This window comes from Eleginops maclovinus, chromosome 16 (genome assembly GCF_036324505.1).
Source record: "Eleginops maclovinus isolate JMC-PN-2008 ecotype Puerto Natales chromosome 16, JC_Emac_rtc_rv5, whole genome shotgun sequence".
Classification (NCBI taxonomy): Eukaryota; Metazoa; Chordata; class Actinopteri; order Perciformes; family Eleginopidae; genus Eleginops; species Eleginops maclovinus.
The window spans coordinates 15117306-15130606 of NC_086364.1; the positions used below are offsets into that span (position 1 = coordinate 15117306).

General features: G+C 41.7%; 1 protein-coding gene across 2 annotated transcripts; it reads left to right on the top strand.

Moving 5' to 3' along the window:
- The first annotated feature begins 423 nt into the window (after positions 1-423).
- On the top strand, positions 424-12447 carry iqck (IQ motif containing K). 2 transcript variants are annotated; one of them, XM_063904528.1, is made up of 10 exons: positions 424-507; positions 591-709; positions 800-950; positions 1390-1487; positions 1835-1887; positions 2005-2082; positions 2380-2464; positions 8327-8438; positions 10008-10080; positions 11543-12447. In XM_063904528.1, the coding sequence occupies exons 1-10, from the start codon at positions 456-458 to the stop codon at positions 11667-11669; spliced, it is 948 nt and encodes a 315-aa protein (XP_063760598.1). In that variant the 5' UTR covers positions 424-455; the 3' UTR covers positions 11670-12447. The 2 variants fall into 2 exon arrangements, with proteins under 2 accessions (XP_063760598.1, XP_063760597.1); XM_063904527.1 differs by lacking the exon at positions 10008-10080.
- The last annotated feature ends 854 nt before the right edge of the window (positions 12448-13301 follow it).

The following is a 13301-nucleotide window of genomic DNA, read 5'->3' on the forward strand; positions in this document are numbered from 1 at the left end:
ATTTCAAGCTGTATGCCCTCTAGCGGCGAACGCGGGAACTACGTAATTAAAGGAAACCCTGATTGATTGTTTGGAATTAATTGCACAGTTCAGGTAACTTTTAACTCTAATTATGCAACTAGCAACGTTAGACAGAAAGTGCTGCACATTTGGCACAAGAAGTGGCAGTATGCCGTAGGAACTGAAGCACTGGTTAACGTAAAGACTATCTAAAGGTTGACTCATTTAAATAAAGGTTCTGTTAGACATCCGGTGTCCATCGTGTAATCCAGGACATATTAATTAGTTATTGCTTTAGTTATTACTATGTTGTTTACAGCTTTGAACACGTGTTTGTTGAATAATATCTTTCAGCTCTTGTTTAGTTTTTTTTTAAATACGGAAATCATCTGCGTGACGACTTCCTTAGCAACCTAACGAGTCCCTGGCAACAGTTGGAGCGAACAGGCGGAATAATGGCAAAGATTATCTGTGTGAAAAAATCCCTCTGGCAACAAGTGTGTGAAGGTGAGCCAACAATGTTTTATTTGTTTAAGCTTTTTTGAATTGAATAGTGTAAAATAATTCCATAATGTTGCGTGTTTTTGGAGAGTTTGAAGCCGAGCGTCCCAGTCCTCCCAGTGCTGTGTGGACAGATAGCAGCTCAATGACAAACCAGCTCTCCCAGTACAGCGCCAGTAAAGTCCCCCCGGTCTTCTGTGGAGCCAAGGTCAGCTCCCCTTTTAGTTTATTCATCTGTTTGGCAAACAAAATCTGTCACTCTGGCATCCTCTGAAATGATCCCCGTTGGTTTCAATAGGTGTGTGTGGACGATGACCCTCTCAGAGACTTTGATTCTCTTCTTTGCCACCTTGCTCTTCCTGGATACTCTGTGTTAGGAAACCCTTGTCTTTCAAGCAAGAAGCGTCCTTCTGCAGCTGAAGCTATGATGCCTCCACAACCACATAAAAGTAAGATGCAGATAATAGTAAACTTGTTTTGTTTAGCATTTTCCAAAACAGTTACAAAGAGCGTTGTAGCCTATACAGAAATAAAAACCAAGAAAAAAGACCCCCCAAAATGGGTATATAGTAAAAGAAGGACAAGTAGAAGATATCAAAGAGGGATTAGCTATGCAACTTAATTTGTACTGTTGTTTTTTTTCTTTTTTGCCTTTTATTGTACATTTTACAGCTGTTATTGTGTATTTTATTGTGTACTGTCTGTAAAGCACGCAAAAGGGTGCTATATAAATAAAACTGTACTTACTTTACTAACTTAACTGAGCAGTGGAAAAAATACTTCCTGTAAAAGTTTTGATGAGTCATTGAAAAGAAGTAACTGATTCAGCTTTGCCCTGCAGAGTGCAACAGGCATAAAGTATATTGTATAAATGTGTGTTTGTGTCAGGTCCTGTCACACATTTTTTGGAGAGAAGAGTGTTTCCAGTGTTGTTACCTGGACTGGAAGCTTTGCTGACAGAAGCCCTGAAACATGGCTGTTTTGAGGTCTGAATTTCTTTTGATAAATATTTAATTGATAAACAAACCTGTTTGTCACAAATACACCCAATTAAAACTTGGGGATTGCTTTGTCCCTGAGATTTGATATAGTAAAACTGGACATACTTTCCGCAAGCACTGAGTAGGATCAGTTTTTAGGAACATGTGCTTTATTTGGGTGTTGAAATGTTGCTGCTAGTAGCTAATTCTATAAATGTTCCACTGCCAATTTTTACTTCACCACATTTGTTTTACAGCTGTAGTTGTTATTGTATTGCTAATTAAAAACAAAGTAGTCCTTAATACTACTTCTGCATACTGCATGGCATTGATCGCTTTCTTTTGTTTTGCAGAGGGAAAGAACAGCTTTTAACCCATGTGACTTCCTGACTGAGTGGCTCTACAAGTAAAAGACCACATATACACCCACCCTCAATGTGTATATCTTAAATCATGTGTTTAATCATTTTGATTGGGTTTCATGTTTGCTTTTGGGCCTTTGCCGCTCCTCCTTGTTCCTCAGTCAAAACCCCCGCAGGCGAGAACAGGTCCCAGTGAACTTCCATGACATCCCCTTTGTTAAGGACTGGCTCAGAACAAAGTGAGTTTCTTCCAAATACACACACACACACACACACACACACACACACTCCACACACTCCTACATTCTACAGTTGTAACCGCCAAATGTATTGTTTTTTTTCTAGAAATTATAGAAATTTGTCTTTGGCCTTTTTTTGAATTGCATTGTAACCAGGTTGATATACAGTAAAGTATAAAGCAAATAATAATTTCAAGGGGAAATAATTATGTTAAAAAAATATATATGGTAAGACAAACATGCTCAATCAAAGATACATGCTATGATCTTTCAAAAATATTCTTCCTCTGTCTTAAGTCCCAGGCCTCCTATCCCTCTGTTTCTACAGCTGAGTGAGGATCAAGCTGCTCTGCTCATCCAGGCTTTCTGGAGGGGATGCAAGGTACACTCGATTTAAAGGACTTGATATAGCAATGCACTCAAACGCTTGGGAGAAAATCGTATAACTTGACATATTATACATAACTTCAGTGGTTCCTTTTAAGCTGACCCACTTATTAATAAAATAAACGTAATAAAAACAATGGACATTTTAATTGAGAAATAGAGAGCTTGAAGCCTGCAATAACTTCATACATGTGTGTGTGTGTGTGTGTGTGTGTGTGTGTGTGTGTGTGTGTGTGTGTGTGTGTGTGTGTGTGTGTGTGTGTGTGTGTGTGTGTGTGTGTGTGTGTGTGTGTGTGTGTGTGTGTGTGTGTGTGTGTGTGTGTGTGTTTGTGTGTGTGTTATCCTGACAAACAATAGGCTCTATACTGCATGGCCAACAGTGTGTTCTTGTTGTATAATCCCATCCTGCTGAAAGGCTCTGCTTGCACAGGGACTGCAATTTCATTCAGCAGCTTGATTATGTCATCAGCGATGTTGGGATTTATTTCCTTCCTGTGTGGGTGTCTGAAGCACTCTGTGCTGTGATATAAATAGACACAAACAGACAATACCAGGGGCAAACAGCAGCAATTTCTTCCCACTCATACACAAATACACCCAATCTTGTGTGCTGTAGGGATGAAAGCAGGGGTCATGTTTTTCTCTATCTCTACGGAAGCTTATTTTTCATGTTTTACCCTTCGTGCTTGTTGGAGGATTGAGTTTTAGCATTTCTGCACAAACCATTGAGAGGAAAAGATGTCAGCTGTGCTGTCACATATTATTACATTCTGTTTGAGTGATCTGAATGGTTTCGCATGGTGTTGAATGTGTGTTTGCATGCATCCATGTTTTGGTAATTGTACACCAGTAGGGGGCCACACTTCCTCTTCTGTTTCTGTAACAGAAAAAAAAAGCTAAACCAATCTTACTGGTCTTTGCTCACGTTAGGGGGCAGCAGTGCGCTGGCTCCCTTTCACTGCTCACTGTATTTACCCTAAACCAAAGAGAGGTTCAGTGGGGCCGCTGATAACACTGCAGCTCAGCACCCCAAGGGATTTAGAGGGAAGAGACAGAGCCAGATAGGGAAAAAAGTGAGAGAATGGGAGGATATATCCAAAAGGATGAAGCGCAGGCTATATTAGGAACATCTTCAGATGGGCAACAAAAGAGAGAAGAGAGGCAAGATGATGTTTCAGAGTGGCTTTGGATTAGGCATGGGGTATGGCGGAGGGAGATGCAGCTTTAACTAAATCTGTAGCGGCTAAAAGTAGGCAGAGAGATGGAGCTTCTGGGAAGCACAGGGAGGCTGTGAACGCAGCACATTCAGGGTCTGAAATGAGGGTTTGCTCCTTTTGATCATGACTTATTCAAAGTACACGGGGTGGGGATATTTTGGTAAGCACTGGGGCAAAGTCCTGACAAACGTTGTAGTGTTACATTGCTGCTGTTGCCTTGGTTTGAGAAAACAGCAATTGACAGCTCAGTGGGCAGCAGAGCAGGCGAGGACATCAACACAGAAAGTCATCTATCAAACATTGGTGTAAAAGTTATTAGTTTCTGTTTTCTGAACACCTTTTGTGTGTGTCTGCTAGTGTGAGAATGTGTACTGTATGTGTTTTGCAAGTAGCGTGTGATATCATTTGTGATCTCCCATTCTAAACATATTCTAATCATATCAAAATAATGGCTCTCAGATTTAATTTTGAGTGAACAATACAGGCTATATTTCACCATAATCCCTCCTAATGTGTAAGGGCTTGAGATATTTTGAGCATTTATAATAGGAGTGTAATAGTATTATGAGATTTTGCTTTAGAACAACAGTAAAAAACACGACTCAATGATTAATGAGTTTTCTGTGTGTTTTTTGAAAACTACACACAATATTGTAACCTAGATATTTAACATTATGATAATAACTACCTTTATCTCTACTTCCATTGAAATACCCTTCACCACCCCATCCCCTCCATACACCCTCTCGTTTCCCCCCACTCTTACACTCTGTATCGTTATATAACCCTGCCTGACGCAAGGCTGACTGCAGAGGGTGTGTGTGCGTGTGTATTCATGGGAGTTTGCGTGAGTGTGTGTGAGAAAGATAGACACAGCAGGCCCACAAAGTAGGGAAGGGAAGAGTGTATATGAGAAGCTAGTAATTTCATCAGTCCATTATTAATCTATTTTATAAAAACAGATTTGGGACTGAAGAAGAGCAGCGATAGAGATAGTACGCACAAACACTAAATCACTTGTCTGACCTAGACAATATGACATCTATGAAGAGCTACTGGATCTAAACCTATAACATAATCTTCTTTACACTGTGTGCAGTAGCTCAACTCTAATCCATTCATCCTTGCCTGCTACTGCAAACATATGCACATGCATACACACAGGGTTGATCACTGTCAGGCTCTCTCAGGTCTGGTCTAATGTGGCTGCTGTGTAATAAATAGGCATTACAATTAGGCTCTCAGTATTAATGCTTTGCGGTCAGGTAGAGAGGCAGGCTTTCATCATAATCATATCTTGGCCACAGCAGCCCCCTCTAACCTCACCTAGAATACTACATTCTGGTTAAAGTGTTTTCTTTTTCAGTCTATCATTTGTTTCTATCTTGTTTAAAAAAACGTAAGGGAGTAGTACAACATTTAATAAAATATGCTTGTTTGCTTTCTGGCAGAGAGTTAGACGAGAAGATCGATGCAAAAAGAATAGAAAGCTGATTACAGGAAATGGAGAGGAACAGCAAGCTGGCTCTTTACAAATAACAAAGTGTAATATTGACAATTCACATTAACGTGCACTAGAAATGAGTTCTACCAATCTTTTCATCTGAATCTCCAGAAAATAAACAAAAAGGATACATTGCCAAATGATGAACTACTGCTGTAATAAGTTGTTTGATTGTCATGGTCATTGGTTTTTGAGTTGTTGAAGAAGCAGTGTTTCGGGTTAAAGTTGCAGAAACCCTAATGAAGTGTCTGTACATTTGAATACATATGTTGTTAAAGTCCCAACATTTTCTTCTAGTGCTAGTAAGCCCAGATATTGTCTGAAAGTAGGACACTGAGTATTGAGTTTATTCCACATGACATAAACTAAGAGAGCTGTTTGAAACACACACACACACACACACACACACACACCCCCCACACACACACACAGCACACCCCCCACACACACACACACACACACACACACACACACACACACACACACACACACACACACACACACACACACACACACACACACACACACACACACACAGAGCCAACAGAAGAACTAGGTCTTCAATTCCAGCTGAATGATCCTAGAGCAGTGATAGATGAATGGTTTGAATTGAGGTCTAGTGTTAAGTCAGCGGTGGGCCACGTGCAGTGACACAGAAAATATGTCACTCCAGTAGTTGTTCTGCTTGTCCTTACTTTCCCCTTCTGCAGAAGGGCTGTAGGGGCACGCTGCCCCAGAATGTGACGGACTGGTCATAACATGAAAGGTCAATTCCTGTTCCTGTAATATCCACTATCATCCGCAATACAGAAAGTTGTTTAGGTCTTGTTCTTGCTGAGGATGGTGGATTTCCAGTGCAACCACTTCCTGCGTTCTGAGTCTACTAGGGCTTGAATCAGATCACAGGTTCCTCCACTGGGTAAACCTTGATGGAAGCCTCATCATTAAACAAAAAGATGATGGATTGGTGGGTGGGTGGGGTGATTGGTGTAGATGTAGCAGGCTGTGGTGGCTGTGTCCGTCTTTATGCTGCCTGTCAGTGTGTGTGGTGATGTGACTGCAGCCAGTTCCTTCAAACAGAAGCCATTGTGCTGCTGCAGAGTGTGAGACTGGGAGAGGGGCTCGCTCTCACAGGCAGATTTGCACAAAAAGGGAAGGCAGCTTGAAAGGCTGTGCAGCCGTATTGAAGTGTGTGTGAGAAAAAGGGCTCAGGGTGCACCGTTTGTGACTGTGTGTGGTTCTACGCAGTTTTATGGTTATGTGGTGAGTGTGGGCTGCTGGCTTTGAGAGATAGGAGAGGATGGAATCCCTATTTTTTGTATTTGTTATGCTTTTGTAGCATCAACATGTGTGTTTTTATGTGGTTATGCAGGCAGGCTTGCAATGCTTTACAATTTTTTCTGATCACTCTGATCCCAAACCTTCATGCAAACATAGAGCATCAGTGTCGTGTGTAGGGACGTTGATGATCATGGCAACACAATACTGTATCATGGTAGATTCATTAATGCTTCAAACCAGGAAGAATACATACACATATTAATGAATTTGGTGTAATCAGCTGTACTGATGCATGCACAGGCTTCAAAACACTCAAGCACTCGGTTACACAGTTTTTTGTCTCGTACTATCACACAGTAACTGGCAGACTCGTGTAGAAAGCATGTATTTAAAAAGTCAGCTTTCGAAGGACATAGACTTTGATTTTGACTTTGTTTGTGTGGTACATTTTTAATCTTTATGTCCTGGGTAGTTGACAGCAACAGAAGAAGAAATGGAGGTACAAGGTTTCCGCAGCACACCAATGAAGACTGACACAGTAGAAATGGCCACACAGAAACACATAGATGCACACAAACGATGGTGAGCAAACACGACAGACTCCAACCCCCACCCCTCCTGACCCTCACCCTTCATTTCCATTTCTATGGTTTGCTCCCATCAGCAGAGGGGCTGCTGCAGCACTGTGACACCCGGTGAATGAACAGTTGGAGCGCACTTGTGTTACCCATTCCTGAACCCATCGACAGGCTTATATAACAGGCCCACTTTCATACCCACTGCTAATAGCAACACCATTGAGCCCATTCAAGCAGCCTAATGAACAGATAGGAGTAATAGGGAAAACAAGATGGGAGAGAAAACAGAGTAGAGAGAGGAGAGGAGAGAGATATAACAGAAATGTGATGGAGAATGAGAAGAGAATAATGTGCTGGTTTGAGAGATAATGTCTGAAGTTGAGTATGAGGAGAGGAAGAGGTCCACCTGGGTACTGAAGAGGAGAGGGAAGACAAGCAGAGTTACTGGGAGGGTAGTTGTAGGTAGTGGAGATAAAGAAACTAAAGCAAACTCTTCTGGGAAATGTTCTATAAATCAAAAGCAGCAACTCTGTTTACTCATCTCTAAGGAAAGCCAGCATTGTCCAAACAAACCAACCAACAAACAAACAAACAAACAAACACAATAACTATAGAGGTTTCCCCAAAGCATGGGAACTCTCATTGGAAAATCCAGATTAAAACATTTTACCACAACAATTATAAAAAGTAGGGGTACGAGAGATTTAAATTAAAAACACAAGATAAAAAGTATAAACAATCAAAACAAGACATTAGCTTGTATAGAGGCTTCTTTAAAAGATGATTTTTGAAACAAATTTTAAGTTTTTACTGATTCTGTAAGCCTGAGAAAAACTGACAGCTGAAAATGTTTTCTTTTGCAAACAGTAAGATATGAAGTTAGGGATAAGCATGTCTGCTGCACAGATGTGTCCTGAAAATAGCAAAGTACTGTATGTAGTAGTGCTGTCACAATATCAGATTTACACAACATAAATATATAATTATTTCATTTACATTCACCCTTTACTTTGTTTTTGTTTGAACAGAATGAAAACAAAATGATTTATGAGTTGCTCGATTGTTGCTAGTTTTTAACATGATGGAGGGTGGAGGTTGTCGTGTTCATTTACAGTAAATAAGCCCTTTTAACATCCATACAGGTACTGAATGATTTATTAACTAACTAACACTTTGAATGGAAAACCCTGTCAGCTTACTTGCACTGATTAGCTTAATTATCTTATTGGCAATGTTTGCTTATGTGAGTTTGTTGTTTGTTTGTTTGTTTGTTATAGATTAGGTCACGCCCAGATGTGCAGGAGCTGCGCCAGTGGCAGAAAGAATTGAGAGAGAACCGTGACATTGCCAAAACTGTCGAGCAGTTCTGGACCCAACAAGAGAGCCGAGGTGAGAGCGCAAACACACACACACACACACACACACACACACACACACACACACACACACACACACACACACACACACACACACACACACACACACACACACACACACACACACACACACACACACTGAATGCCAGGCTCGCAGGCAACACAATACTATTGATCTTTTTTTTCTCATGTTGCCGACAACAGCTGCTGATAGGCAGGCAGGATGCCAAAACACGTCAGAATCCACACAGACAGGCTATAAAGAAATACATATTACCCCACACAGTACTATACACAACAGTATACACAAAGACATACATCAGCTGGTGCACAGTACAGTCTCAACCACTTGCACATATAAGCTGCAGAGATAAAGTATTCATATAAAGCAGAGCGATAAGGAGAGTAGTGACACTGAGGGAGAGAATGAGGGCAGAGAATAAGAAAGAGGCTGAGAAAATTGAAAGTGAAGTAGAGAAAGCAAATGTCTGCAGGGTGCAGGGTGTGTGTGAGTGACAGAGAGATAGAGGATACAGTCCATGTGAAGAATTAGAGGACATACAGACAGAGCGTAGAGGGACAAAGATGGAGACAGAGAAGTGTGTGTGTGTGTGTGTGTGTGTGTGTGTGTGTGTGTGTGTGTGTGTGTGTGTGTGTGTGTGTGTGTGTGTGTGTGTGTGTGTGTCTGTGTGTGTCTGTGTGTCTGTGTGTCTGTCTGTCTGTCTGTCTGTCTGTCTGTCTGTCTGTCTGTCTGTCTGTCTGTCTGTCTGTCTGTCTGTCTGTCTGTCACACATGAAGGACAAAGCAGAGCAGCTGAGAATGCAGGCCCATGTCCAGTTTGACTGAAGAGTGATTAATCTCTGACTTTGAGTACACACACACACACACACATACAACACACACACACACACACACACACACACACACACACACACACACACACACACACACACACACACACACACACACACACACACACACACACACACACACACACTGTAGTACACTGTACACGTGGTTGCCAAACAGAAACTCTGATTCTTGAGGTTAACAGTCCGTTTTGATGGTGATTTTAGCTCGAAGGACGGCATTGTGGGTCCAACACTACACAATGAGGTTTGATTTATAAACACCTGCAAAACTAATGACATTTCCTTAGCTGTAGTTTGTGCTAATCAGTGAATGTAAACATACTCCGCTTAAAGGATGAACATGGTCAACGTTACAGCTTTTAAACATTAATATATAAGCATTGTCAATTTTAGCATGCTAGCTTTAGCATGGCTAACATGTTTTTCACAAACCTTATCTATTGTAACGATGTGTGTTTCGAATGTGCATGAAAACTTGTTAGCAAATGGACTTCTTCAGCCGAGCGTAACACTATGAGGAGAGTGACTCAAAAAGCAAAGTAGTGGGCCAATAAAACACAAAAAACAACAAACTCCATGTAGAGTTGTTGCTGATGTTGGCTTGTTTTAACTTACTTTGGTTACATGACATAGAAACTTAATGTCAGAAGTTATTTGACAGACATACTTGCTTAAACCCAAACCCTGATCTTTTCGTTTATCTGACGAAGTGGTATTGCTGCCAAAACTCTACACTGCACGGCCACGCTCGAGAATGGGAATGCTCAAAACTAACAATATAAGGTAATAGTTGTAAGATATCACATGACCAGTTTTATGAGGAATTGTGATGTAAAACCCTGAGTGGAACTGTACTCTGGTGTTCATACTTTGAGAGTTTGCCACTACCAGCAACAATGTTCACACTAAAGTTGTTATGTGACTCATCCATCCAAAAATATTTATTAAGCGTGCTTCACATGAATGTGCATATAGACAATGACACCTGCACACTAACGCTATGTGTCGTAGCATCCCTGTTTTTGTCACCCACAAACAATGACACCACCATAAACACAGGTTTCTTCCACACTGACACATTCCTCACAACAAAGGCGCTCGCTGCAGCCGCGGCCGGTTGACAAACATTCTTCCGCTGGGGATCCACCGCCACGCCGTGCTGCTGCCGCTTACTGAGCTATGTACTGCCGCACCACTACTGCTGACCTGACTTTTTTGGAGGGGGCCTGGGGATGTTTGTGTTAGTGTAAGAGAATGTGTGAGTTTAAAAGAGAGTCTGCCCAGACTGTCGTGAACAGAAGCTATTTTCTGACCTCTTCAACAGAATCTGAAATGGATGAGAGAAAGAAACAGAAATGTGTGAGCTACAGGCAGTGGAAAAGATTGGTGCTGAAGTTGCAGTTTGTTTGCTGGTTTTGCCTGTTGTTGTTTGTAATGATGCAACTACTACCCCTCAGCACTGACAAAGTATATGGGCCATGTTTGGGATGGAGACTGTGGTACATAGAGGGTGAGTGAGGGAGAGAATTATTTAGGGAAGCCCCCCCTACTATATACATGCTCTTTAAGTCGACACAGCAACAGCTGCACTCGTCTCATTTGACCCGAGGAGACCAGCAAGCGATACTTCTTCTGTCATTTCACATTTCACAGCCTATAATCAGAATTAGTCAGAGACGGAGAGGAAAACAAAAGGGGAAAGAGCGAAGTAACACAGAGAGCAGACACACAGTGACACATCAAGGTCAGAGGTCACGGCTCATTGGGCAGGTGCAGCTCTCAACAGCTCATGAATCACTGTATGACTGTCCTTGACTGAAGCCTGACGCACCATCAGTCCCAATAACAAAGTTGTTGTTTTACCTCTTGGTAATAGTAATAATTCAATGTGGTTTAAATACAATGGGATATTTAGGTTCCAAAAACATGTTACTTACTTCAAACACCAGAATATTGTACAATTATGTCTTTACAGATAAAAATAGCGGTGTAAACAAGTCATGATGCTATTAAGCCGTGCTATAAGCACAGTGCAGAGCAGCACTAGACCAGAAACTACGAGAGACTTGCATGCACTCTTCTTTATGGGCTGCACACTCGCAATGGCCTAGGCATGTAAACAAAGCACAAGAACTCAAAGGAAAATACACCACACACAGGTAGCCATTGCTCCACTGTATTTTACATTGCAAGTATGAGTAATGTTTATAGAACGTCTAAGGATGCATTTCTTCTTTGTCTCCAGTGGCCTCTGCAATGACAGATCTTCCGGGAAGTCCCCAGCTCGGCGACTCGGATGTGTCCATCCAGGTGGTTTCCCCCACCCCGCAGAGCACCGTGGTCCACACCCCCACTCCCCAGATGACCCCTGAAGGCATTGAGTGGCTGACCCCCAGGCTGCATGGTGTGGAGAAAATGGCCTCCTCAACAGTGACTGATTTCCTGGCTGTATCCGTGGATGGTGACAAATCCCTGACTCCCTTAAACTAGAAACCTGAAACCATATGGACTGGTGGCATTGTTAACTGGAATGATTATCTCTGTGAACAAGGCTTTTCTGGTGATTTAAGAGTTGGCTTGACGTCAAACCGAGCAAAGAGATCACTGAAACAAGCCATTAAGAAATGTCGGTAACCAATTGGACATGGTCATGCAGGGATTTATGGTCTGAGGTTTGTGTGTATTTAGTTGATTGCTTTCATTGCGTTTTTGATGGATCACTTCCATTCTCAAGTTTTTCTCAACAGATGAACACCATGAAGTACGGTTCACATATTATTACGGTCGGGAGAGAAGTCCCTCGTAACAGACTTAATATTTTGTCGCAGCACCTCTAGCTAATAGCTCACTGGAAGACAATCACATAGTATTTCCTTGACTAGTCATTTCCTTTTTCATTTGCAATACATATCACGGCAAAAAAAGGGGTTATAGCATTTCTATTCAAGCCAGGAATTGAGGCCAGAGTGAAAGGTGAGTCAGCATGTAGAGCAGCACTTTTCTATCCTGTTTATCAGGAAAGGAAATTACCCTGTCAGGGAAACGGAGAATAAAAAAAGAGGGTCGGTGATTGACAGTTATCGTACGGAGCAGATAGTTCTTACTGTGTTTTATATCCCCTGACACTACGTGCGTAGTATAAGTAAATGTCGGCACAATAAATTAATATTTCCACATGTGGACTCTTGGTAAGTGAGAACGGTTGTCTGATTTGCCATAATATAGAAAGAACATGCACAGGACATAACGTTTAGATATCACAATACATATAGACATTTTCCCTGGAAGATGTGACCCTGATTGTGCCTTGTCTGTAAATTTGTGTATTTTGAACACATCTGGTTTTAATTTGTTCATTTGTTTTTTACAAGATGTAGTTAAAGGTTAAACAGTTTGCATTACACCCCTGATGACTCCAACATTTGAAGCAGACTTTTTAATGCCTGGTAGCATTCAAACGCAATCTTAAATGTCACATTTGAGCCATGGAAAGTTCATGAAATGAGATTAGAATACAAATTCAGGACAAAAAAGGCTGCACGCTGCTCTAATGCATTATTTTTAAATCTCCTTCATGGCAACTTAAAAGGCAGTTGAAACATCAGGAGTAGACGTTATAATCTGATGAGTGAATGAAGTGCACTCCTGGCTTATTTCCATCACGTACCTGAGAGGATACTTGTGACTTTCCCTCCAGTGTCTCTGCAGAGCGGCGAGGCGGTGGCCTCCTAATGGATGGCTTTCCTGACCATCCCAGTCACTGATGCACACCGCCTCACACCAAGGCACAACGAGGGTCATGTATCTCCCTTTGCAGGTATGTGGATGCCTGGGAGACAGCTGCCTCTGGGTAAGGTGATAAAACAGTCCATTTCATTCTGGTGATATCTGATAGTGTAGCCAGCTCCAAAGAGTCTGGCACCACTTTGCCGGACTGAAACTGGATCACACAGCAGCAGGAGGGATCGGGCACCAGACTGTCAAAGCTTGAAAACAACTGGCTC

What these genes read in the sequence shown, in the direction of transcription:
- iqck (XM_063904527.1), top strand. Translation starts at nt 456, where the DNA reads ATGGCAAAGATTATCTGTGTGAAAAAATCCCTCTGGCAACAAGTGTGT. An exon ending in CTGGCAACAAGTGTGTGAAG is followed by an intron (nt 508 to 590) that starts GTGAGCCAACAA and finishes GTGTTTTTGGAG; the next exon opens with AGTTTGAAGCCGAGCGTCCC. An exon ending in CTGACTGAGTGGCTCTACAA is followed by an intron (nt 1,888 to 2,004) that starts GTAAAAGACCAC and finishes CTTGTTCCTCAG; the next exon opens with TCAAAACCCCCGCAGGCGAG.